General features: G+C 41.2%; 2 protein-coding genes across 4 annotated transcripts in view; one reads left to right on the top strand and one right to left on the bottom strand.

The window, feature by feature from the left end:
• LOC135101345 (low-density lipoprotein receptor-related protein 2-like) overlaps positions 1–7,819 on the top strand; it is a 112,867-nt gene extending 105,048 nt beyond the window's left edge. For all 3 annotated transcript variants that reach the window (XM_064005202.1, XM_064005203.1, XM_064005201.1), the window contains 11 exons: positions 296–432; positions 641–797; positions 970–1,125; positions 1,500–1,704; positions 1,849–2,086; positions 2,485–2,736; positions 2,989–4,044; positions 4,183–4,335; positions 4,523–4,778; positions 5,107–5,215; positions 6,457–7,819. In XM_064005202.1, the coding sequence (XP_063861272.1) occupies positions 296–432; positions 641–797; positions 970–1,125; positions 1,500–1,704; positions 1,849–2,086; positions 2,485–2,736; positions 2,989–4,044; positions 4,183–4,335; positions 4,523–4,778; positions 5,107–5,215; positions 6,457–6,816 (3,079 nt within the window). In that variant the 3' untranslated portion in view covers positions 6,817–7,819. The remainder of the gene's footprint in view (positions 1–295; positions 433–640; positions 798–969; positions 1,126–1,499; positions 1,705–1,848; positions 2,087–2,484; positions 2,737–2,988; positions 4,045–4,182; positions 4,336–4,522; positions 4,779–5,106; positions 5,216–6,456) is intronic.
• Positions 1–27,364, bottom strand: part of LOC135101346 (uncharacterized protein DDB_G0287625-like) — a 30,033-nt gene extending 2,669 nt beyond the window's left edge. The window contains exons 1-8 of the mRNA XM_064005204.1: positions 27,341–27,364; positions 22,737–22,751; positions 18,033–18,124; positions 17,265–17,390; positions 15,957–16,094; positions 13,941–14,191; positions 12,373–12,593; positions 9,680–9,804 (exon numbers count right to left, since the gene is read on the bottom strand). Coding sequence (XP_063861274.1) covers positions 9,715–9,804; positions 12,373–12,593; positions 13,941–14,191; positions 15,957–16,094; positions 17,265–17,390; positions 18,033–18,094 — 888 coding nt within the window. The 5' untranslated portion in view covers positions 18,095–18,124; positions 22,737–22,751; positions 27,341–27,364 and the 3' untranslated portion in view covers positions 9,680–9,714. The remainder of the gene's footprint in view (positions 1–9,679; positions 9,805–12,372; positions 12,594–13,940; positions 14,192–15,956; positions 16,095–17,264; positions 17,391–18,032; positions 18,125–22,736; positions 22,752–27,340) is intronic.
• Between the last annotated feature and the right edge of the window lie 602 nt (positions 27,365–27,966).

Below are 27,966 nucleotides of genomic sequence, written 5' to 3'. Positions count from 1 at the left end.
ACACTGTATTTGTCCTTCCTAATCTCCATGTAGCATTTTCCTTCAACAGCAAGATTATTCCTATTTCCTGCTATTTGTACACTGTATCTGCATCCATGCACCATCATTTTATTTCACTCTCCCTCCCTTCCTCAAATATTTATCTTTCATCCTTTTCATATATCACCCTAATATGTGTTGAAAATGTTCAAGGTTAAACTTGCCAGTGGGTCAAGTTCAAGCTTCTGATGGAGTAATATTGATGTAGAGCTGTCATCCACTTCTTACAGTTTATGTATAATATATGACTTTGCAGGTCTGATGAAAACAACTGTCAGATAGAATGTACTGAGCTACAGTTTAAGTGCAAGACAACTGGCAAATGCATTAACATAGCCTGGAAGTGTGATGGTGACAAGGACTGCAGAGATGGATCAGATGAAGATGACTGTCGTAAGTTCTTCACTTTTCCTTGTAATAGTTACCTAAATATTTAAATAACCTGTGGCATATTTTTATATTTCACTTCCTTCTTACAAAAGGTCGGTTCCAGAAAGCATTTTAGTGATATATACTTAAGAATAAGCCTATTACTATTTTTGACCATGATGTAAATTTGGTCATATCAAATTAGTAATATTGTATTTCTTCTTCACAACAGACAATCGGCCATGCGATGAAGAAAGAGAATTCAGTTGTAAAAATGGGAAGTGCATCTCCAAGCAATGGAAGTGTGACTTGGATAATGACTGTGGTGACCACTCAGATGAACCAGCATTCCTCTGCCGCCAATTAAACTGCACAGAAGGATGGCGAAGGTAAGTTGCTCATACTCAGAGTTACATTTCTGAATTTGCTAATTGCATGCCCCTCTGCCTGTTTTATTGAATTTTAAACATGGTGGCTAGCTTATATCATTTTACTGGTTTGACCTTTTTTGGTGTAATAAAAACTGAGAATTGCATATTTCCTGACACCTCATTCTTGCAGGTGTCCTGGCCGGACAAATTACCGATGCATACCTGAGTGGCTGTTCTGTGATGGGAAAGATGACTGTCGGGACGGCACTGATGAACTGCCCGAGCATTGCCCTAAGTGTCACGAAAATGGAGATTTCCAATGCAAGAACAAGCGTTGCATTCCCAAGTATGTATTCTTTATGGAACAAGCTGTATTGATAATTTTCCTTGAAATGTAGTGAATTTTACTGTGGTGAATTTCTTGATCAGTACAACTTTCATAACATTTACTGAAGTAATTTTAGTACAACTTTCATAACATTACTTTAGTAATTTTAATGTCCAGCAATTGTATTCCTTGTTTCCTACTCCAGGATTAAGTCTTTATAGCCTCTTCATCAGTAAAACATTCATATTACTTCATTCAATTATGTGGCTCCTACCTACCACACTCATGTGACCACTTCATTCTATTATGTGGCTCTTACCTACCATGCTATCATGTGACCAGTTTTAATCTCAAAGAACTGCTGTGTACATGACATCTTTCTTTTTCAACAGGCGTTGGCTGTGTGATTTTGAAAATGACTGTGGTGACAACTCAGATGAAGAAGAAAGCATGTGTCGCAGCCAGTATCGAGAATGTTCTGAGAGTGAATTCAGGTGTGGGAATAACAAATGCATCCCCAGTCGGTGGCGCTGTGATCACGATAATGACTGTGGTGATAAATCTGATGAAGAAAACTGTGGTGAACATAAATGCCGGGTAAGAATTGCCAAATTTGTCGAAACTTTATGCTTCCATCTTAAAAAGATTTATGTACATTAATTGCTCTTTGATAGGGAGACTTGTATTAAGTACAAGTTATATAGCATGACTATTTATAGTTTGAATGTTTTTTTTTTCCAGGATGGTCAATACCAGTGTTCTTCTGGTCACTGTATTCAAAGTCATTTCCGCTGTGATGGTGAGCGCAACTGCCATGATTTAAGTGATGAATTAGATTGTCCTCCTCGCTATCCGGGTGAGCGCTACTGCCCAGCAGAAAAATTCCAGTGTGATAACCATCTTTGCGTGGAGATGCGTGATCTGTGTGATGGAAGTAATGACTGCTATGACAATTCTGATGAGCGTGAAAGCTTGTGCAGTAAGTACCAAGGCATATTTGTTACAAGGACTACCTGCTGTGTAATGGAATATATAATTCATTTTTGGTATTTTAAGGAATTAGAATAGCTTCATCTGTATGAGTGTAAGACCTACCAGGATAAGAGAAGTACTAGTTCACTGAGAAATTTAGAGCATTGGTAAGTGGGAAAAGAATTAGAATAGGCAAGCAAGTCTTCATTCAGGTCCTGAAGTCCACTTTTCCTCGGTATCTTCAGTACTTGTGAATGTAACTGCATGATTTATTTCACACAAATTCATTACATATTCACACATTCTATAGTAGGCAATTCTTTCCATACCTTGTGGTAATGATACATACATTTATCACTGGCAACAGCAATAATGAAATCCACTTTCAACTCTTTACTTCTCCAGGCAACTACACATGCAATACATTGCGACGTTTCCAGTGCAACAATCACAAATGCATCCCATTGTATCAAAAGTGTGATGGAAATGACAATTGTGGCGACGGTTCTGATGAAAACAACATGACTATATGCTCTCGTCGTCCACGCTCCTGCATATATGATGAATTCCGCTGTGCCAATGAAAAATGCATTGATATGAGCAAAGTCTGTGACCATGCTGATGATTGTGGAGATTCTTCAGATGAACTTGGATGCCGTAAGTGACTATTTTAGTATTTACATTACATTTCATGGTCATGTTATTTTATATTTACATTACATTTCACAGTGGTCATGTTATTTTGTATAATAGTTAAAGCATATAATGGCTAAAGTGCTGTAAATTTTGTAACTGCAGTAACTAGCTTTAGAGATCAACAGTGAATGGCACAGTCTGTCTTTGTATATTTATTTTAGTTTTACAACTATGCCTTCAGCTCATTGAATCTAAACAATGTAATTTTTGCAGATACATCCTCAAATTGCACTGTAGGAGGATGTGAGCAGAAATGTATGCAGCTTGATGATGATGGCTATGTTTGTCACTGCCTGCGAGGATTCCGCATTGCTCCAAACAACCCAAAGAAATGTTTAGATATTGATGAATGTGAAGAGTTTACAAACAACTGTTCACAGCTCTGCACCAATCTCAATGGAACACATGCTTGTTCTTGCCGTGAAGGTTTTGAAGCAAAGATTAATGGAGTATGCAGGCTGAAGGAAGGGTCTGTGACACTGATTTACTCTGATAGCCCAGAAATCCGTACCTTCAATGTGACATCAGACCAAGCAAATTATGTTATTAAGGGTGATAGTATTGAATCACTAGATTATGAGCCAAAGTCTGGTATAGTATACTGGACAGACTCCTATGGAAAGACAATCAAAAGGTCATACCTTCCAGGATCTCCTGAAAGAGCAAATGTTACCATGGGCTATGCTCAGAACTTAGAAATTAAAAGCCGAGCTAAACCAACTGGCTTAGCAGTTGACTGGGCAGGCATGAACCTTTACTGGAGTGAGACAGATCGTACAGGAAATAAACCAAGGGGATCTGTCTTGGTCGCTACACTTGATGGACGCTATCGTCACTCAGTTATTGCTACTGGTCTAGAAGTTCCTACATCTGTTGTTGTTGACCCAGAGCATGGGTACATGTTCTGGACAGATATTGGTTCAATTCCCAAAATTGAAACCTCATGGATGGATGGCAGCAAAAGACGCATTCTTGTATCAGATGCAATCAGCCAGCCTACAGGTCTTTCAATTGACTTTGCAATGGATCATACAATATACTGGGTAGATGCAAAACTAAACAAGATTGAAATGATGCGTGAAGATGGCACTAGGAGAACACTTGTGGCTTCTGGAAACTACCTGAAACATCCTTTTGCCCTGGATGTGTTTGAAGCAAGCATATACTGGGTAACCCGTGACTCAGGAGAAATATACAGCATGGACAAATTTGGTAGAGGGGTTCCAGTTAGGCTTCCTGGAGAATTTGCAAACCCATCAAGTATCAAAGGTAAGGCAAGCCAATTTTAATGAAATGTATGAAACTTGAGCAATCTGTGAAATGAACATGTAAAGTTTGAGAAGACTATTTTTCCTTTACATGATTAGTAACTTACTATAGTTTAATTTTAATGTATGAAATTTGCAGTTTTTGCTGACATGAGATACAACACGAGCACAATGAGCATATGCCACAGAGATACACCATGCAGCCACCTATGTCTCATTGTACCTGGCGGTTATAAATGTGCCTGCCCAGACAACAAGGGTGTTAAGAACACATACCCAAATTGTGATGCTCGTAAGTATTATTGTCATGTTTCTAATAAGGAAGGACAATCATATACTTAATTTTGAAAATATTCCCCATTTATAGTTACAAGGTGCAGCACATTTTAGCAGTTTTACCCTATACCTGATCTGGGAAAATTATTTAGCATGAACTTACATCAATACCATATCATTCATCCCTTATTTATGGTTTTCAGCACACGAGCCCATTAAACCAAGGCCTCTGGGATGTAGGTGCTTAAATGGTGGTGTCTGTATGCTGGACAATACCAGTGTCCTTCAGTGCACATGTCAAGAAGGTTATTCAGGAGAACTTTGTGAAACTTATGTGGCTAGAAGCTACATTCCTCAAGAATCTTGGGCAGCAGCAACTGTAGTTGTCCCCATTATTCTAATAGTCCTAGTGTTGGCAGCATTGGCTGCCCTCTATGTCTTCTTCAACCGCAGACACATGTAAGTCATGTATTTACTATTAGTGTTGTTATGAACTGAAATATATTAAGAATTAGAGTACTCATGTGGGTTAATAATTTGCTTGGAAATCTTTTTTCCCCACTCTGAGAAAAAAAATTTGAAAGACAGGATCCAACTCCATAGAAAATAGCTGGATACTATCAATGCAACAACAATTTGCCCATAGTCAAGGTGTCAGTCTAGTAACGTAATCAAGGTGACAACACCTTTATTAACCATTATTTATCCATGTAATACATTACAAATGTCCTAATTACTCTTCTTACTCAATGAAATCACCGAGTTCCCAATTACTTTTACCTTCCAGAACATTGAAGGGCCGTGGCCTTCCTGGTTCCAGTGTAGTGTTTAGACAAGGAACGAATGTAGAAATTGGACCACCCTCATTTATGGCACCTGCTGAGGGATCTAATGGGGTAATTATTTCATCTTAAGTTTTGTAAGAGAAAATACTTTCCATAGAGTGAGAGGAGGATGAATGTAACTGAGATGAAGGCATTTGTGTTATTGCACTCCCTTTCACTACAGCTCATAACCTACAGTATATCTATCATAGTATGTTTGGAAACCACAACTGTTCACCATAGCATTTCACACATAGAGAGTGAGCTGAGTTTACCTATATATACAGGGTGTAAACACGAGCTTGTGAATATTGCAAGAGGTGAAAGTACTGGTTACATGCATTTTGTGGTCATGTTAAGCCGTAATGAGAAATTTAAGTGTAGCCAGGCAACAGACACAAGTGGGCATCCATGATGTTTTCAAGAAACACATCACTTATTCTACATTACTGCACATTAGTGTGTGGCACATATTCCACATTACTGCAGTATGTGGCAGTTTTCTTCTCTCACAATAATCCAATACAATCTAAATATATTCTCTGTCAGTCTCAGTGTGAAACTGCAAGTGACACACTGGCAATCAGCAGATTTGATGCTAGCCTCACACTCCTTCATCACCCTCTCTGCCCAGGCAGTCACAGTGCCATGTAGCCTATTATTTATGTATTTGCTGCTAATTATTGTCCATTATTAATACCACTAGTCTCATTATCAAAACCTGAAATTCATAATTTCACCAACAGACATCCACATATATGCATCTTGCCCTGGATATCCAACAGTCCTGCCTGTTGTCCTCCCACACTTGAATTTCATGTACACAGGCCTCAAAACGCCTGTGTACATATAGCATTTCCAACTCAGAATAACCTGCACTTTCACCTCAAGCAATACCAACAGAAACTAGTGTTAAAACCTGTATGCAAAAGACTACGGCAAGCAAATGATTTGTTAACATACTGTCGGTCTATAAGCTGAGAGAGAAAATGGGGCAGGCTAGTTTACAGACCAGCAGTATGTCTTCCACAATATGATAAAATCACAGTTGTTATGGTTAATGCAGCCTTTCAAATATAAATTTTGTTCTTGTTGCTCTCTCTCTCTCTCTCTCTCTCTCTCTCTCTCACTTGCAGTATGAACCACAGTTACTGACTGTGCAAAAAACAGACAAGAAAGGCACAAAATTCCTACAAAGAGAATATAAACAAGAAGACACTTCCTACTCTCAAGGATCCTTAAGTTACCACTAGATTAATCCTGTTGAAAACTGTTTCAACTTGTCTGATTGTAATAAAACTTTGTTTCAACAGGTGCCAATAGAAGGAGATGTAAATCTTGGTGAAATGGCCAACAAGAATCACAACTTCAGCAACCCCATGTACGATGCCATGGGATCCATGGAAGGAGCTGCACCAGAACAGACAAACAGCAAAGGTCTATATGAAGTGCCTTTAGACACCAGCAAGAGTAAGAATTACAACTTAGAAACCCAAGAGAGTAGTAATGGTACAACTCAGCCTCCTGCTCTTGCTGTCCTCTCACCATCAGCTATGATGCAAAAAGCTTCCCCTAACATACAAATTCGTAAAAAGGAGCTAAGTCCATCCAGTAATGACACTGGCAAGGATACTCAGAAACTGGTAGTGGAGGATGATAACTCTGAATGCTAAGACTGTATGCTGTTGTGTTATATGCAGAACTTGTTATTAGCCATTATAGTGGCACCTACCACTACCTGTGCTTAGGGATACCGTCCCACAGTGATTTTTTTTTTACTGTAATAAATTACCAAATCAATACATGCAACTACTGTGCCCCGTGTGAATGATCCAACATAAAAATATCCATTGTTGCCATTCTATTTCTAAAAAAAAAATACAAAAAAAAAAATTATTGCAGTACATCTAATTTTTTTTTACATTAATATTCCAATCAGACATGGTGCTGAGCTCATGGCGAATAGTTAATAAGTATGAGATTAAAATTTCTAATGTCAAAGGTATTGTGACTACTACTGCATGGGATAAAAAGCTGATTATTTCAATGCACCATGTAGATGAGAAGTATAATATATTTTTACACAAATGTTTAGACTTGTTATATTTAATTATTACACGACAGAAGTGATATTTTAGGGCTAAAACTTTTTGGTTTGGAAACGGCCCAGATTACTTTATAGTTAACAAATTTCCTATTTATACCACATTAGTATATTGTTCCTCTAGAGGCATTGATTGACAAAATATTTCATATGAAAGGACACGTCTATTTTATAATGAAGCAGAGCCGTCCATTATAAATGTGTGTATGATACATTCCATATGCTAGGGTTATTATTGTACTTATTTAAAAAAATACATTATGTACAGTATTTTGTTAAGTATGGGATTGTGAATGATGCCTAATGATCATATATGATAAAAAGCATACTATGTTTGTGTGTTCTGATGAAATATTGTACCCACTCCAGCCCCCAATCCACCTTAAGGCTAAATACACTGAACACCAATGCTTTTACATAGGAGAAATATTTCCTATGATTTATGTAAATATCTATCATAATGTATATATTTTAGTCTTGATTTTTCGCACTTGATTGAGAAGGATCTACTTTATTCCCCAACATTTGACATTAGTTTGGTGTTAAAAAGTGTTATTAAAATGCCTGTGAAATGGAGTTCTGTCTTAACCCTTACTCTTTACTACATTTGTACCATGTTTCCCTTTGTCATAATAGACAGTGCAATAATTATTATTATAAAAAAGGATGTTATTGTCCCTTTTATGGATCATAAGCAATCACAAACCTATAAAGCAGCTATCTATGCCAAACAGACAAGCACATTATTGTCACATTAAGTGATTAAACTACATAATGCCTGTTTGGTATAAACTCCTTTGACCTGGATCAAGTGATGTGCATTTGATATAAAGTCATTACTGCAATAAGCACAATTGGAATGTCAATCAATAAAAATAATTACTAAGCACGATTTACACAGGATATGAGAGCTTTGTACCATATTAAAATAAGAAAATCAATTTTAAGCAAATGGCACATTCAGGGAAGACTACTACAATCAGTTTAAAGAACCCTGATAACAGGGACTAAATTTTATACATTATTTTTACACATATCTGAATTACCTAAGTAATAGACACATCTTCCAGCAAAGGATTTTCACTTGTAAGCCTGTATTGTATGAACCCACAGTAGGACAAAGGATCATGTAGGCCTAAGAAGAATTTGCAGGGAAAGTTCCTATAACAACATACAACATGTGTGTGAAGATAAGGAGAGGAGATCAGGTGAGTATATGCCAGACAAGAAGCTTCCATTAAAACAAACTACCAAACTGAAGATGCACCTCTTGTCATGAAAATCTGGCTAAAATAAGTCAATAGATATTAGGATCTGGTTACATCATCATACAGTATAGTGCTGATTTCTAGCCTACTGAGCAAAGATGTTACTAGTGAACTACATAACCATGAGCTTGTCCAGTATTCTGATTAATAACATAGTACCTTTAAATGGTGGATAGTAAAAGAAAAAAAGATAAAAAATGAGTTACATCCTTTAAAAACTATTCATAATAAAAGAAATTGCAAATATAGATATTTTCTTTATGGCCTGAGAATGTCAAGAACACAAGAACAACATTGTACATAATGTATCTATTGCCACACATGCAAACAGAGTTTATTCAATGGCAGTGAAAATTGTTTTTTTCCACAAAAGAACAATCTACTTGGCATCTGATCCAAAGCACAAATGTCTCTCAGAAAACAAAGGTACATTCTATAGCCAGGTAATTTTTTTATACTGTCAATATGGCATATAAAAGTAATATATACTTCAAACACTTAAAACAGTTAGTTCAACATTCTTCTATAATTAAAAATAATTGGTATTCTGCCTATTACAAGGTTTAAGATCATACAAGTTATTTACACATGGAAGAAAGAATCTGAATTATGGAATAACTATATCAACACTATGATAATTAAGCAAGCAAGACTTTAGTATGGAATGAAGGAAAAGGTAAAGGATCCAAGCAGCTGAAATGAGGTACTTGAGAAAAGTCTTTGGTGTGCAAAGAATGAATGGCAGAAATACTGAATATATGTATAACAGATTTATGTCAAATAAAGGTGAAGGAATGAGACTTGAAGCAGTAAAGGAGATCAATTGCAGCATCCTAAAGTGGTTTAACCACAAAGAAAGAAAAGCAGAATGCAAGATGACTAAGAGAATAAGTACAAATAAGATAGATGTGCTGAGTGCAGGAGGACAACACCATGTGAACTCAAAGGATGGAGTACAGGAGTATGCGAGAGAAAAGGGCAAGAGGAATGAAATATGCAAGGCCAGAAATAAATTTTGACTCTTCTGTCTCAACCATCCTCTTAGAAACTTCTTCAGTACATGCATTATGTACTGACAGATATATCATTTACATCCTCCTACTGCACCAAACTGGTAACAGTTCTAAAAGTGAGTATTTCTCATGATGCTTTTTCTATCCTTACCTTTTCTTTCTCTTTCCAAAATGCTTATAACTTCACTAAATTGGCTCTCCAAGGAGAGCCTTCTGACGAAGAGAAAAAATTCTTCTCAAATATTTTTCTTCCCGCTCTTCTGGGTCTCCAAACAGCTGAAAAATATTATGAATAAGTGGAGAATGCTGAAAACTGGATAGAAATTTGTATAATTTTTCAGTGACAAACATTTGAATACTATAAAGTTAAAATTTCTTATTCAGCATTCTTCAGAGATTACAATCATCACTAAACTTTTAAACGAGAATCTAAAGCACATGTATCACTACCTCATGACAACTTCAAATACTGGGGAGTAACCAGCTAGGTATGAGGATTGTTAAAGTACAGAAAATCTATTTATTTATTTCTTTATGAAAGAAGGCCACTGGCCAAGGACAACAAAAAATTGTAAAAAAAAGGCCCACTTAATGCCAGGTCCCATACAGAATTCTAAATAGAAAAATCAAATAATGGAGGATAAGTGTCTTGAAACCTCCCTCTTGAGAGTTAAAGTCATAGAAAGGAGGATATACAGAAGGCAAGGAGTTCCAAAGTTTACTAGAGAAGGGGATGAATGATTGAGAATACTGGTTAACTCTTGCATTAGAGAGGTGGACAGAATAGGGATGAGAGAAAGGAGAAAGTCTTGTGCAACGAGGCCATGGGAGGAGGGGAGGCAGGCGTTAGCAAGATCATAAAAGTGATTAGTGTGAAAACAGTGGCAGAAGATAGCAAGAGATGCAACACTGCAGTAAAGAGAAAGAGGCTGAAGACAGTCAATTAGAGGAGAGGAGTTGATAAGATGAAAAGTTTTTTATTTCACTCTGTCTAAAAACACAGTATGAGTGGAAGCCCCCCATACATGTGCAGCATACTCCCTACATAGATGGATAAGGCTGTTGGGGTGGGGGTGAGAAAATAGGGAGAGATGATTTAGAATGCCTAACTTCGTAGAAGCTGTTTTAGCTAAAGATGAGACATGAAGTTTCCAGTTCAATTTATAAGTAAAGGACAGACCGAGGATGTTCAGTGTAGAAGAAGGAGACAGCTGTGTCACTGAAGAAGAGGGTACAGCTATCAGCAAGGTTGTGTCAAGTTGACAGATGGAGGAATTGAGTTTTTGAGGCATTGAACATTACTAAGTTTGCCCTGATTCAATCAGAAATTTTAAAGAGATCAAGTTAGGCATTCTGTGGCTTCCCTGTGAGAACTGTTTATTTCCTGAAGGGTTGGACATCTATGAACAGATGTGGAAAAGTGTAGGGTGGTATCACCAGTGTAGAAGTGGACAGGACTTGAAAGTCTGGTTTAAAGATCATTGATGAATAATAGGAAGAGAGTGGGTAACAGGACAGAAGCCTCAGGAACACCATTGTTAAAAGACTTAGGAGAAGAACAATGACCATCTTCCACAGCAGCAACAGAATACTCAGAAAGGAAACTTGTGATGAAGTTACAGAGAGGAGGATAGAAGCCGTAAGAGTGTAGTTTGAAAATCAAAGCTTTGTGCCAGACTCTATCAAAAGCTTTTGATATGCCTAAGGTAACAGTGAAGGTTTCACCAAAATCCCTAAAAAGAGGATGACCAAGACTCAATATGGAAAGCCAGATCACCAGTAGAGTGGCCTCAACAAAACTCATATCGGCAATCAGATAAAAGATTAGTAACAGATGTATAAGAATCTTCCTGTTGAGGATAGATAAAAAAAAAAAACTGTACACAGGTAGGAAATTAAAACCACAGGACGGTAGCTTGAGGAATTAGACCACTTACTTGTTTTAGGAACAGTCTGAATGTAAGCAAACTTTCAGCAAGAAGGAAAGGTAGATGTTGGTAGATGCTGATAGAGTTGGAAGAGTTTGACTAGGCAAGGTGCAAGCATGGAGGCACAGTTTTGGAGAACAATAGGAGGGACCCCAACTGGTCCATAAGCCTTCTGAGGGTTAAAGCCAGTGAGGGTACAGAAAACATCGCTGTGAAGAATTCTAATGAGTAGCATGAAGTATTCAGAGGGTGGAGGAGAGAGAGGAACAAGCGCTGAATCATCAAGGTGGAGGTTTTAGCAAAAGTTTCGGCAAAGAGTTCAGCTTTAGGGATAGATGACATGGAAATGGTGCTATCAAGTTGAAATAAAGAACAGAGAGATGAAGAAGTAAAGTTATTAGAGATGTTTTTAGCTAGGTGCCAGAAATACAATAGCTTTCATGTCAAGGCTATCCTTCCTCTTGTGTTAAGAACAAAACACTCAAAATTTAGGAGAATTTCTGCACAATGCATTTTTTATACATGACCTGTTTTCTATTGATATCTTCTTTTACCTAAGTGATAAAACCCATGATCAGGCAGTCTTTGCTACTTACTGTATACTTAAGAATTAATAAACAGTATAGGAACTCATAGTTATGCAAAAAAAAAATCATTAGATTCCATAAAACAGGAAAACATTGGAAATTAATACAAAGAAGAGAAGAAGCTTGACATAAAAACAGTAAACAGAAAAAGAGATGAAAAACAAAAAAAAAAGAAAGTAAAAATCAGAAAGATTACAAGACTTGGTATACACCCAATAAGTGCTTGGATGGAAACAGATCTCTTTTCTAAAAGAAAATAAGTAAAAATAAAATAAAAATAAAGAATATTTCTGGAGGCAATAAATCATCTATGAAACATGAGGACTTACATGAGGACTGAACAGACTGTCATCGCTGAGAGGAATAAACTTATTGGCCCTTGCAGACAGCTCAGCTTGTGTCCCAAAATTGAATTCTCCATCTTCTTTGTTGTCCTTGTTGCTGGCAGCTTTATCCTCACGGCTTGACTTAAAATTCTGTTGCACAAAACCTCCCTCGTCAATTTCTTCAATCGCTCGAGTATAGGCAAGCTTCTCAGATTCTGTCATTTCTGTTGAAAAAAAACCTTGTGAAATACACCAAAATATGATTCTCAACTTGGTTTAGCTATTACATTTTCCATCCTATTTATGAATGCTATAATAACTGTCATCAAGTCACAAATAAAATAATTTGCTCCAAGAGAGCTTCAGATTGACGTGACAAGACTTTCACCAGCTGCAGACTGAGCATTGAGTTAACTGAGTAATTTATACAATTTATACATCAAGCTGCAGTTCTGCTGTTGTTTTTGTTGGCCTCATCAGGAGCAATTACTAATGGAGTTATGTACTGTACATCATTTCTCTACAGCAGAACCCATAAGGAGATCAGTATCTTCCTTTCATAGAACCCTGAGAGATAAGATGAAAATGACACTTAGAAATAATGCTAGCTGGTTCCTGGAGTGGTCTTTATAATGGTCCTATCTAAAATACATACCCATTATTTTCAGCACAGGGAACACTGTCTTTGCTTTACTTAAGGAATACATGATTGTCAGATTTTACTTTCTATCATTCAAGTCACTGGAATTCTGCAATGATACTCACTTTAATGAAGATCAATATTCTTCATTGTATCCACTATTGCCACCCAATCAATTTCTTATCTTTAACAATTCACAAACTCATACATACATGTCTGAGTCATGTACAACTCCCACAAACATTCACTGAGAATATTTGCTTAATCCCTAAAGGGCTGGTGGTGATGGTAATTTTCATTCTGCTAGGACTGGCCCTCCAGTGTTAAATGTTAAAAATAGCTTGTATTCACACACACTTTAAACTTAGCCTGCAATGGAAGAGCAAATGAAGTAGACTTTGTACTCAAGATCAAGATTTTTCTTTCTAACAATGCCATCCAGATGTCTTTATGTGCAATGATTATATAGATTGAGTTGAAAAGGAGAGACTCCTGGAAGGAGTGGGTCCCTTGCCTACCATGTATCTGTTTTGCCTGACTGCATATAGCTAGTGTCTAATGAGAACAGGTGCCCTGAGCTCTCTTCACACATGCTAAACATTTTATGAAGTTCCTGCCCGATTGCACTCTCCAAGACATGTAGCAAATGGTCGAGTAAGAGCAGGTCTGAGGGCAGGAGAAAGTGGACAGGGAATTGGATTCATCAGAATCACTATCACTGTGATTAGCCATAGTGACAGCGGGGCAGAGACTGACAGATTAGCCTTACTCACTTACAGGCAGTATTACTATAGACTGAGCTAAAAAAAAGCTACATTTTGCGTAAAATTCACAAAGCAATTACAACTGCCTCTGGTCCTCACCTGGTAAAGTAGCTATAGCCACCTCTAGTCCTTTAGGAGTTAACATGAATACAAAAGGCAAACCTCACCTTGACTCTTCACTACAGGACCTTCTTCGGGTACTGGAGATAGTACTTTAACATCTCTCTCATTTTCTCTGTCTCTCTCACTGTCGCGCTCCCTGTCTCGATTTCGGTCCTTCTCCCTCTCTCTATCTCTGTCTCTGTCTCTGTCTCGATCTCTGCGGTCACGATCACGTGTTGAGCCTCGACTTCCCCGATCAATGCTGCTTCTGGCTGAGCGTGATTTGGTGTATCTGTCACTCCGATCGGAGTCAGAGCTGTCAAGGAGCAAATAAGTTTGATGATCCAATTAATAGGGAATCAATTATAGTAATAAAAAGGTATGTGATAATAAAAAAATTTCCTTTGCAGCAAGCGATCCAAACATCGACCTGATGCATATATATATATATATATATATATATATATATATATATATATATATATATATATATATATATATATATATATATATATATATATATATATATATATATATATATATATATATATATATATATATATATATATATATATATATATATATATATATATACTTTTTTTGGCTGCGACCCAAAATCCTGTCCAGATTGGCTGTGATGACCCATAAATAGTAGTAGTAATTGTAGCAGCAGCAGCAAGTAGTAGTAGTAGTAGTAGTAGTAGTAGTAGTAGTAGTAGTAGTACAGTAAAATCCCTCTTATCTGGCACCAACAGGACCGCCGACATGCCGGATACTTGAATAGAAGTGAAATTATGTCCACAATCACCACCCTACACTCATGCATCTTACCATAACAAAGATCAGCTGATCTGATCAGCTGCTTAAGTGTAAGCACAACACGCTTCCTCTTTTCTACAACTTTAGGCATGATGAAGGCGTCAGGCGATAAACAGTGCACATGCGGGACTGAGTCACCGAGTAAACACAGTGCAGTGGGCCGTGGGTGGCGTGAAGCAGTGCACTCTGGTGGCGGAGGGACAAAGTATGCCTCGCGCGGGAATTTTAATCGATTTTATGAATACACATTGATTTTTTATTGATTTTAAGGCTTGGGGAAAAATGTGCCGGATACTTGAAGCTGCCAGATACTCGAATGCCAGATGAGAGGGATTTTACTGTAGTAGTAGTAAAGTACTAGTAGTAGTAGTAGTAGTAGAGTACTAGTAGTAGTAGTAGTAGTAGTAGTAGTAGTAGTAGTAGTAGTAGTAGTAGTAGAGTAGTAGTAGTAGTAGTAGTAGTAGTAGTAGTAGTAGTAGTAGTAGTAATAGTAGTAGTAGTAGTAGTTTTCCCTTTCCTGTTATCCTAAAGATTTCTTTCAATGGCACGTTTTCTTTGTGAAAGGCAAGAATACATCTGTCTTCATAATCAGTGAGGTTCTTGGGACCTATCTCAGGTGTGTGCATAGGTGCTGGTATGGAAAAAGCAGGGGAAAAGAAAAGGCAGGGGTTTCTTCTCTTGCTAAACTTCAATCATCACCCTGTTGTAACAATCTCATGTGACACTAGTGGGAAACAGAACTGGGAGGTTTGCCAGACACTGGCTGTAGTTGCATAGTACTATTATAATGAGATCTAAGTCTGCTACCTGTTTGGGAAAGCTCTTATCTTGGAGAGTCACTCATAGGCCACAACCCACACATTTTCCACATACTCATAATCATGAGGTGAGATTTCTTGCGCATGTGCAGGGACTTTCCTTCGTGCAAGCCCTCCCACTGACTGACCCCTACATAAAAACAGCTGGTGATCACTGGTAACTCAGCCCATAGTGAACACCCCAATTGGGTAAGGGCCTCCTGGGCCATGGCATAAGGTTTGCCCTGAATTTGGTGACTCCCAGATGCTGCCTTCTACAGCAAGAACAGAGAAGCCTCATCCAATGAGATGTGAGAACAAGATGCCCCACCATGCAACTTATATTTCTCAAACTGAGTACAGTGTATTACAGCAAGAGACCCTCACATCCTCCACTTCTACTCACAACTGCAACTTTTCGGCAGATTTACTATACCATTAATAAACAGAATGGAAAAAACAAACCTGGAACTGCGTTTTCTCCTCTTGTGTTTAGATTTCTTATGTTTGCGATTCCTTGACCTGTCTCTTGAACGGGAACGTGTACGTGTGCGTGAGTGGGTGCGGCGGCGTCTATACCGCTCACGACTACCAGATCGAGACCTGCCAACAAGTCATAAAAGATAAGATACTTAACAGCATCTCTCTGCTCTACTGGAATTTTGATTACTAAAACTAATTCTTCTGATGCAAGCATACTCAGCTTTTTAAGTTAACTAAATTATAAGTAAACAGAAAACCCAATTATTGACTTTGAATTTGGCATTAAACCATCTGAAATACACATGCAAAGTAAAACTTTAGAGGTATGAAGTATGCATTATGAAAATCTCTAAATGTTTGAATCTGGTGCCATGACTGTCATACTCAGTTAAGGCTTTAGAATTATGGATTCCATAGCTTTTTTTTTTATTAACTCATTATCCACTTTAACAAGGCACATCAAATTTATCATCCTATACAGTTCTCTTTCCTCTGTTGGTATTTCCAATTTCCACACTAGTTGTCTCCACTGGTCGTGGCCTGCCACCTGCTCCTCCTCCAGCTGCTTCTCCCTGAGGTCCCCTTTCAGTCTCCAGCTTGTGCCTGCCTTGCACCTCCATCACTTTCCTTCCCAAGTAAGCTTCATCTCTTCTCTTCACATGGACAAACCATTGAAATCTCTTCTCCTGAGCTTTCACTGATGCCTCCACCACCTTCACTATACCTCAGATCCAGTCATTTCATATCCTGTCTGCCTTTGTCACTCTCCCCTGCCATCCATCTCAACATCCTCATTTCAGCTGCCTTTCTTGCACCCTCTTCAATGCCCACATCTCTGCTCTGCATTGCAACACTGGCCTTACTAATGGTTTATACATCCCCAATGTTCTCATCCAATTGTTCCACGCTGCCTGGATCCTGTGGTCAATCTCTCTCTCTCTGGGCCCCCATCCACTGCTATGGAAGAGCCACAGTATTTAAAGGCTTTCACATTTGGCAGCTTATCCTATACAGCCCTATGTTGGGAATCACTCCTATAGTATAGTCAATAAAAAGACATTATGTGATGTGATTTCCCCAACTACAAATGTGATGAATGGATGAAGAACTGCATGGTCCATTACTAAACACAGAAAAGTTAAATCTGTTATAAATCAGAAAGGTGGACAAACCTGAGAGGACAAGAGAACAAGCCTTAGCTGACTGGAACATAATGTATCAGGCCAGTTCTGCTTTGGTCTGTATTTTTGCATCCTCTACCACAACACGAAAACCCTTCACAACACTAACCTCCTGCTTGGTGAGGAACTGCGGGAGTGGCTGAGGGATCTGCTGGATGAGTGTCGTCGCCGCCGCCTTGACTTCTTGTGGTGGCGGTGGCGGCTTCTAGAACTTGTACTGCTGCTGCTTCGGGATCTGAAGCCATCAGAAATCATGAATCTCTACAGTGGTGTTATTCAAAATAAAAATTCTACCTGTGGTACCAAAAGCTGGGCCTGTTTTCGAGGTACTGCCGTTAAGAGCTTTTATCAAGGGCCTTAGTGTTTGGCTGACTCTGGAGCAGATGGAGTATGTGTGCTGAATTCTTAATTTGTTACAATGGACTTCGAAATTAATACACAACCACTTGAGCAGAAGCACATTTGCTCACTTTCTCTATTTCCTCTCATTTTCTTTCACTGCACTTTTCTCTTTGGTACTCCTGATCAATGAAGAATATTGCCCATACCTTTCCCGCTAGTAAGAATATCAAACTACCAGTGAATTAAGATAAATAATGCTAAAATATGAAGTTGTTGAGAAAATGTTTCCAGTTTTAGTTAGAAATGATTTTTGGGGGGCTAATTTTGCATTTTATCAGTAAATACTTTACTTGTCTTGTTTTCCTTACATGAGTAATTACTTGAGATAGTCAAGTTAACGTCCTGTCACAGTGAGGAATTGATCGAAACAATGCTACCCTCCACTGAAATTGTCCAGACACCACCTCAGGCCAGCTTTACCAACCACATGAATACGAATAAGTAAGGAAAACTGATAACTGCATTCTTTCCTTACCTACTCCTCCGTCGCCTTCTGCTCACCCTGTCACTGTCTGAATCACTGGAGTAACGTCCCATGGCTTGTTGCACACACTAGTATATCAACATCTTGATCTTGATCTTGATGATCTTGATCTTGATGGTACAGGTGGCACAGGATCACTCCTGAGCCAGGCCTTTGGATCGGCAACTCCTGTAGAAAGGGAAAAAAAAAAAAGAGAAACGAACAGCATCCTCTATCCTAATTGTTCATACACCTGGCACGCCACATTCTCTCCAGAAACTCTTTCACCGCCTCAATCATCCTTTCATTGGCCTCTCTACCCAGTCCCAGCAACAACACCATCCATTCCTTTCCTGTCTTCTCCACTCTTTCATTCCTATCATGCCCTAACTCAGTCAGTATCACTTGCATCATCTCATTCCTGTCTCTGGCATACTGCACACACTCCAGCACCACATGTTCCACCGTCTCATCCTCTCCCATGTCACACATCTGGCACACTTTGCTGCGGGACTCAGACCACCTGTAACTCCTTGCATTCACATCCATACACTGTGCCCTCGCTCGGAAGAGAAGATCACCGCCCAGGCTTCCATCATACCACCTTTCATACCTCGGGGCCTCTTTCTCCTTGTACCATTCCAGGGTCTTCTTTCTTTCCATCTCATTCTTCCATTCATTCAGTCCCACACATTTCACTTCTTTGTCTATCTCATTCTTCCATTTTCTCACATCCCATTCGGCTCCCACTCTTCCTCCTCTTGTTACCACCCATTCACGCTCATTTTGATTCCTCCCAGCCATTCTTATCGCCCACACAACTTGCAATCCATTCCTGTCTGTCATTCTCATGCATCTCTTCCTCCATTTGCTTCCACTTTCATTCCACAGGTACACCTTCCTTGCTATTCTTGCATCATCCATTCTCTCAAGCCTAATCTTGTACCTAAGTGTGGCTTTTGTCAGTCTTTCTCTGAAGGTGCTCCATCCCATGTCACCTCTCAAGGCTTCAACTGCTGTGCACCTCGGTGCACTCAGTGCCATCCTTGCTACTTTGTTCTGGCCCACTTCTAACTTATCAATTTCACTTTCATTCCATGCAATCACATCCATACCATACATTATACATGGCACAGCCACACTCTTCCACACTTCTCTCAACACATCATACTTACTTGCTCTCATCCTTGCCGCGCTTCCCAATCGACCTACCCACTGGTTTACCATACTTATCTTTTCATTCTTTGCCTTTGCACACCCACTAGGACTCATCCACATCCCTAAGTACTTGTATTCTTGCACCTGTCTCAACTCATTCTCTCCAAGTCTCCATACCACATTACTTTCATCCTCTGATCTATTCACAATCATTACTTTGCTTTTCTCACTGCTAAACCTTACTCCAAAGTCTTTACCATAGCCATCCACTACATCCAACAAACTTTGAAGCTCATCTGCCGATTCACTCATAACAACTACATCATCTGCATAAAGGAGCACACATACTTTATCATTCCCCACACTTACCCCTACATTCATTCTTCTCATCCTGGCTGCTAGCTCCTCTGTATACAGGCTAAAAAGGGTTGGTGACAATATACAGCCCTGCCTAACTCCTCTCTCACTCTTCACCCAGTCTGTTTCTATGTCTCCTAGCCTGTATCTAGCTCTTGTGTCCACATACATACTTTGCACTACGTTAACTATCTTTGCACTCAATCCAATCTTTTCTAAGACTCTACCTAACATTTCTCTGTTCACTCTATCATAAGCTTTCTCTATATCCAAAAAACCTAGGTACAATTTACCCCCATCCTTCTTTTTCTTCTCAATCATTTCATTCACCACAAACATATTGTCCTCAGCTCTCCTGTCCCTACGAAAACCATTCTGTTCTTCACCCAGCACTCCAGCTCTCTCAATCCATTTACACAGTCTCTCATTCAACACTGCACTGAAAACTTTACCTACTGTATTCACTAATGCAATTGGCCTGTAGTTCTTCAGCTCATTCTTACTCTTAAATCCTCCCTTATGTAACAGACACACTCGGCTCTCATTCCACTTTCTTGGCACTCTCTCTTCATCCCACACTCGGTTGAATAACTCAGTCATTCTGTCTATCACTACCTCCCCACCATTCTTGTAGAACTCATAGGGTATATCATCTGGACCTGCTGCCTTGCCATTCTTCTGCCTTCTCACACACCTCTCCACTTCATCCCTACTGATTCTTTCATCCAGTTCATCTGCATTCTTCCTTTCCAGTGTTACACATTCTTCTCTCACACTAAACATCTCACCTACCCCACCTACTTCTTCCCAGAACCCTTTGATTGCCTCCCTGATTCCATCCTTCTCTGTTATAACTACACCCTCCACTTTTAGACTCTCCACACCAACACTGCCTGACATATTCTCACCTCTCATGAACTTGTACCATTCACGGCCACCTTCCATACCTTTCTCCCTTAAAGATTGAATCACGCTCCTTTCACTCTTCACTTTAGCATTCATTATCATTCGTCTCGTCAACCGCTGCTGCTTCACATACGCTGCCCATGCATTCAGATACTCATTCTCTGCCTCATCGCTTTCATGCCTCTTTTTCCTCAGCCATCTACACTGTCTACTCATTCTCTTTCGCTCCTTCCTAGCCGCTCTGATTTCATCATTCCACCATGGTTTACATACATTCTTTCTTCTACCTACTCTCACAAACCCTATCTGGTTCTCAGCAGCACCCCTCACGTCCTCAACCAGTTTCTCATTCAGATGCTCCACGTCATGCACACTTTCATCGTCCCAGCTTCTCTCACTCAGATCAACCTGAAAGTTCTCCCACCCTACATCTCTCAGTCTCCACTTCTTTCTCTTACTTGCCACTTTCACTTCATTCCCACCCTGCATCAAGCACTCCACAACCAGCATGTTGTGATCGGACACAATATCAACCAAACCATCCTCATCTATCCACATGTGCGACACAATTTCACGCATTCTTCCATTCACCAACATGTAGTCAATTGCTGATTCCTGTTCTCTTGCACTCCAAGTCACACGCCCCTCTGCCAAAGTAACGTTCAGATTTTCCAGCTCCAGTTCATCAACAAACTCTCCAAGCATTTCACCATTCCTGTTCACCTGTTCCCCCAGTATTCCCACATGTGCATTCATGTCACCCATAACTAGCACTCTCTCCTCTCCATGCTCTCTCACAACTTTCTTAAGTATGTCATACTTCCTCCTATTTTCCCTCTCTGCTCTTTCACCCATGACAGTCATGTACGCTACCACCAGTACCACCTTCTCTGGTCTGCCACGACCATCCATGCATTCCACTCTTACTGCAAGCACATCCTCACTACTTGTACACTCCCCCACATCAATCTCCTCTACTTTCAGTCCTCTTTCTTTCTTGTAGAGTAGGGCTACGCCTCCTCCCAGTGTTTCCTGTGCCTTACGCCCCTTTCCAATCATAACATACTCGCATCCCTCCATTCGTACATCATCTCTCAGGTGAGTCTCAGTGAGCCCGACTAAGTCGAACCTCCACTCCCTGAGCTCCTTGCATACATCCTCAAACTTGCCCACACCCCATCCTCTCACATTCATACAGCCAATCTTCACGCATTTACTTGCCTGGTTAGTCTCTTTTCTTTCATGTTTGCTGACATCAGTGAGTCCTCCTCGTCATGCGTCGTCCACACAACACACCTGCCTCGCCCTCATCCACTCAGCCAGTCGACGTCCTAGCCTCTCATTCCCGTTGTGGTTGAGGTGGACCCCGTCTCTCCCGAAGAATTTGTCCTGGTCAAGGATCCCATCCATGTCCAGGAAGCTCACGTTGCCCTTCTTCTCTGCCATCCATTCCATCTTGATCTTCATGAGTTCCATGCATATCTTGCGGTTCGTTTCTCTTCTAACCTTCTCATACTGCACTCCTTCCCGTGGGCGCCGCAGGACCCCCACCACAGCCACACACATCTTCTTTTCTTCTGCTGCCCTCACTGCTTCTATCACTTCCTTTACTGTGTCTTCAGCACCTGCCTCTACTAAGTTGTTGCCTCCTCCTTGGACAACTAGCAGGCTTCTCTCTTCCATTTCTTGCACTTCTTCCTTGACTTTCCTCTTGATGTCTTGGATCTTAGCACCTCCCATGCTGGTGCACTCAATTTCCCTTCTCACAAAGTCAGGAGTCTTCCTTACCATGCTGTCTCCAATGACACGTACTGGGGCTTTCTTGACTACCATTCTCTTCTTCCTTGGGCGTCTGTCTGTTCTGGCCACTTCCACCACTTCTTGCTGGTCTTTTCTCTCTTCAGTCTTCGTCGTCTGTGCTTCTGCCTCTTTCATCAGGTTTTCTGTCTGGGTGCTCTGCTCCACTCTCTCTTCTTTTTCTTCATCCTGGTTCCTCCATTCATTGAGGCTCTTGCTCAGGCATTCCCTGCAGAGGAACACCAGAAGCTCGAACCCCAGCGCCTTCATGTTGGCCTCCTTCATGCCCACACAGGCTACATGGAACCAGGCCATGCATCTCTCGCATGCCACAGCCCTTTGCCTGTTCGCCACACTCTCCTCGCATGAACCACACGCGCTCATCACCATTTTCAGGGTATTTCAGCACACAGGCAAGAAATATAAACCACAAAACTCAGAGAAAACTCAGAGAGCAAGGCAAAGCCACTTGTACACACCGCGGAGCAGCTGGTACATAAAGATCACGCTTGATCTTGATCTTGATCTTGATGGTACAGGTGGCACAGGATCACTCCTGAGCCAGGCCTTTGGATTGGCAACTCCTGTAGAAAGGGGAAAAAAAAAAGAGAAACGAACAGCATCCTCTATCCTAATTGTTCATACACCTGGCACGCCACATTCTCTCCAGAAACTCTTTCACCGCCTCAATCATCCTTTCATTGGCCTCTCTACACAGTCCCAGCAACAACACCATCCATTCCTTTCCTGTCTTCTCCACTCTTTCATTCCTATCATGCCCTAACTCAGTCAGTATCACTTGCATCATCTCATTCCTGTCTCTGGCATACTGCACACACTCCAGCACCACATGTTCCACCGTCTCATCCTCTCCCATGTCACACATCTGGCACACTTTGCTGCGGGACTCAGACCACCTGTAACTCCTTGCATTCACATCCATACACTGTGCCCTCGCTCGGAAGAGAAGATCACCGCCCAGGCTTCCATCATACCACCTTTCATACCTCGGGGCCTCTTTCTCCTTGTACCATTCCAGGGTCTTCTTTCTTTCCATCTCATTCTTCCATTCATTCAGTCCCACACATTTCACTTCTTTGTCTATCTCATTCTTCCATTTTCTCACATCCCATTCGGCTCCCACTCTTCCTCCTCTTGTTACCACCCATTCACGCTCATTTTGATTCCTACCAGCCATTCTTATCGCCCACACAACTTGCAATCCATTCCTGTCTGTCATTCTCATGCATCTCTTCCTCCATTTGCTTCCACTTTCATTCCACAGGTACACCTTCCTTGCTATTCTTGCATCATCCATTCTCTCAAGCCTAATCTTGTACCTAAGTGTGGCTTTTGTCAGTCTTTCTCTGAAGGTGCTCCATCCCATGTCACCTCTCAAGGCTTCAACTGCTGTGCACCTCGGTGCACTCAGTGCCATCCTTGCTACTTTGTTCTGGCCCACTTCTAACTTATCAATTTCACTTTCATTCCATGCAATCACATCCATACCATACATTATACATGGCACAGCCACACTCTTCCACACTTCTCTCAACACATCATACTTACTTGCTCTCATCCTTGCCGCGCTTCCCAATCGACCTACCCACTGGTTTAGCATACTTATCTTTTCATTCTTTGCCTTTGCACACCCACTAGGACTCATCCACATCCCTAAGTACTTGTATTCTTGCACCTGTCTCAACTCATTCTCTCCAAGTCTCCATACCACATTACTTTCATCCTCTGATCTATTCACAATCATTACTTTGCTTTTCTCACTGCTAAACCTTACTCCAAAGTCTTTACCATAGCCATCCACTACATCCAACAAACTTTGAAGCTCATCTGCCGATTCACTCATAACAACTACATCATCTGCATAAAGGAGCACACATACTTTATCATTCCCCACACTTACCCCTACATTCATTCTTCTCATCCTGGCTGCTAGCTCCTCTGTATACAGGCTAAAAAGGGTTGGTGACAATATACAGCCCTGCCTAACTCCTCTCTCACTCTTCACCCAGTCTGTTTCTATGTCTCCTAGCCTGTATCTAGCTCTTGTGTCCACATACATACTTTGCACTACGTTAACTATCTTTGCACTCAATCCAATCTTTTCTAAGACTCTACCTAACATTTCTCTGTTCACTCTATCATAAGCTTTCTCTATATCCAAAAAACCTAGGTACAATTTACCCCCATCCTTCTTTTTCTTCTCAATCATTTCATTCACCACAAACATATTGTCCTCAGCTCTCCTGTCCCTACGAAAACCATTCTGTTCTTCACCCAGCACTCCAGCTCTCTCAATCCATTTACACAGTCTCTCATTCAACACTGCACTGAAAACTTTACCTACTGTATTCACTAATGCAATTGGCCTGTAGTTCTTCAGCTCATTCTTACTCTTAAATCCTCCCTTATGTAACAGACACACTCGGCTCTCATTCCACTTTCTTGGCACTCTCTCTTCATCCCACACTCGGTTGAATAACTCAGTCATTCTGTCTATCACTACCTCCCCACCATTCTTGTAGAACTCATAGGGTATATCATCTGGACCTGCTGCCTTGCCATTCTTCTGCCTTCTCACACACCTCTCCACTTCATCCCTACTGATTCTTTCATCCAGTTCATCTGCATTCTTCCTTTCCAGTGTTACACATTCTTCTCTCACACTAAACATCTCACCTACCCCACCTACTTCTTCCCAGAACCCTTTGATTGCCTCCCTGATTCCATCCTTCTCTGTTATAACTACACCCTCCACTTTTAGACTCTCCACACCAACACTGCCTGACATATTCTCACCTCTCATGAACTTGTACCATTCACGGCCACCTTCCATACCTTTCTCCCTTAAAGATTGAATCACGCTCCTTTCACTCTTCACTTTAGCATTCATTATCATTCGTCTCGTCAACCGCTGCTGCTTCACATACGCTGCCCATGCATTCAGATACTCATTCTCTGCCTCATCGCTTTCATGCCTCTTTTTCCTCAGCCATCTACACTGTCTACTCATTCTCTTTCGCTCCTTCCTAGCCGCTCTGATTTCATCATTCCACCATGGTTTACATACATTCTTTCTTCTACCTACTCTCACAAACCCTATCTGGTTCTCAGCAGCACCCCTCACGTCCTCAACCAGTTTCTCATTCAGATGCTCCACGTCATGCACACTTTCGTCGTCCCAGCTTCTCTCACTCAGATCAACCTGAAAGTTCTCCCACCCTACATCTCTCAGTCTCCACTTCTTTCTCTTACTTGCCACTTTCACTTCATTCCCACCCTGCATCAAGCACTCCACAACCAGCATGTTGTGATCGGACACAATATCAACCAAACCATCCTCATCTATCCACATGTGCGACACAATTTCACGCATTCTTCCATTCACCAACATGTAGTCAATTGCCGATTCCTGTTCTCTTGCACTCCAAGTCACACGCCCCTCTGCCAAAGTAACGTTCAGATTTTCCAGCTCCAGTTCATCAACAAACTCTCCAAGCATTTCACCATTCCTGTTCACCTGTTCCCCCAGTATTCCCACATGTGCATTCATGTCACCCATAATTAGCACTCTCTCCTCTCCATGCTCTCTCACAACTTTCTTAAGTATGTCATACTTCCTCCTATTTTCCCTCTCTGCTCTTTCACCCATGACAGTCATGTACGCTACCACCAGTACCACCTTCTCTGGTCTGCCACGACCATCCATGCATTCCACTCTGACTGCAAGCACATCCTCACTACTTGTACACTCCCCCACATCAATCTCCTCTACTTTCAGTCCTCTTTCTTTCTTGTAGAGTAGGGCTACGCCTCCTCCCAGTGTTTCCTGTGCCTTACGCCCCTTTCCAATCATAACATACTCGCATCCCTCCATTCGTACATCATCTCTCAGGTGAGTCTCAGTGAGCCCGACTAAGTCGAACCTCCACTCCCTGAGCTCCTTGCATACATCCTCAAACTTGCCCACACCCCATCCTCTCACATTCATACAGCCAATCTTCACACATTTACTTGCCTGGTTAGTCTCTTTTCTTCCATGTTTGCTGACATCAGTGGGTCCTCCTCGTCATGCATCGTCCACACAACACACCTGCCTCGCCCTCATCCACTCAGCCAGTCGACGTCCTAGCCTCTCATTCCCGTTGTGGTTGAGGTGGACCCCGTCTCTCCCGAAGAATTTGTCCTGGTCAAGGATCCCATCCATGTCCAGGAAGCTCACGTTGCCCTTCTTCTCTGCCATCCATTCCATCTTGATCTTCATGAGTTCCATGCATATCTTGCGGTTCGTTTCTCTTCTAACCTTCTCATACTGCACTCCTTCCCGTGGGCGCCGCAGGACCCCCACCACAGCCACACACATCTTCTTCTCTTCTGCTGCCCTCACTGCTTCTATCACTTCCTTTACCGTGTCTTCAGCACCTGCCTCTACTAAGTTGTTGCCTCCTCCTTGGACAACTAGCAGGCTTCTCTCTTCCATTTCTTGCACTTCTTCCTTGACTTTCCTCTTGATGTCTTGGATCTTAGCACCTCCCATGCTGGTGCACTCAATTTCCCTTCTCACAAAGTCGGGAGTCTTCCTTACCATGCTGTCTCCAATGACACGTACTGGGGCTTTCTTGACTACCATTCTCTTCTTCCTTGGGCGTCTGTCTGTTCTGGCCACTTCCACCACTTCTTGCTGGTCTTTTCTTTCTTCAGTCTTCGTCGTCTGTGCTTCTGCCTCTTTCATCAGGTTTTCTGTCTGGGTGCTCTGCTCCACTCTCTCTTCTTTTTCTTCATCCTGGTTCCTCCATTCATTGAGGCTCTTGCTCAGGCATTCCCTGCAGAGGAACACCAGAAGCTCGAACCCCAGCGCCTTCATGTTGGCCTCCCTCATGCCCACACAGGCTACATGGAACCAGGCCATGCATCTCTCGCATGCCACAGCCCTTTGCCTGTTCGCCACACTCTCCTCGCATGAACCACACGCGCTCATCACCATTTTCAGGGTATTTCAGCACACAGGCAAGAAATATAAACCACAAAACTCAGAGAAAACTCAGAGAGCAAGGCAATGCCACTTGTACACACCGCGGACGGATCCGGCAGCTTCTCTGATCTTGATCTTGGTCTTCATGCTACATCTTGATCTTGATCTTGATGGTATATCTTGATCTTGATCTTGATGGTACAGGTGGCACAGGATCACTCCTGAGCCAGGCCTTTGGATCGGCAACTCCTGTAGAAAGGGGGAAAAAAAAGAGAAACGAACAGCATCCTCTATCCTAATTGTTCATACACCTGGCACGCCACATTCTCTCCAGAAACTCTTTCACCGCCTCAATCATCCTTTCATTGGCCTCTCTACACAGTCCCAGCAACAACACCATCCATTCCTTTCCTGTCTTCTCCACTCTTTCATTCCTATCATGCCCTAACTCAGTCAGTATCACTTGCATCATCTCATTCCTGTCTCTGGCATACTGCACACACTCCAGCACCACATGTTCCACCGTCTCATCCTCTCCCATGTCACACATCTGGCACACTTTGCTGCGGGACTCAGACCACCTGTAACTCCTTGCATTCACATCCATACACTGTGCCCTCGCTCGGAAGAGAAGATCACCGCCCAGGCTTCCATCATACCACCTTTCATACCTCGGGGCCTCTTTCTCCTTGTACCATTCCAGGGTCTTCTTTCTTTCCATCTCATTCTTCCATTCAT

This window comes from Scylla paramamosain, chromosome 6 (assembly GCF_035594125.1).
Source record: "Scylla paramamosain isolate STU-SP2022 chromosome 6, ASM3559412v1, whole genome shotgun sequence".
In the NCBI taxonomy this organism is placed as follows: domain Eukaryota; kingdom Metazoa; phylum Arthropoda; class Malacostraca; order Decapoda; family Portunidae; genus Scylla; species Scylla paramamosain.
The sequence above is the reverse complement of the archived record's forward strand: the minus strand, read 5'-3'. Positions and strand labels throughout refer to the sequence as shown.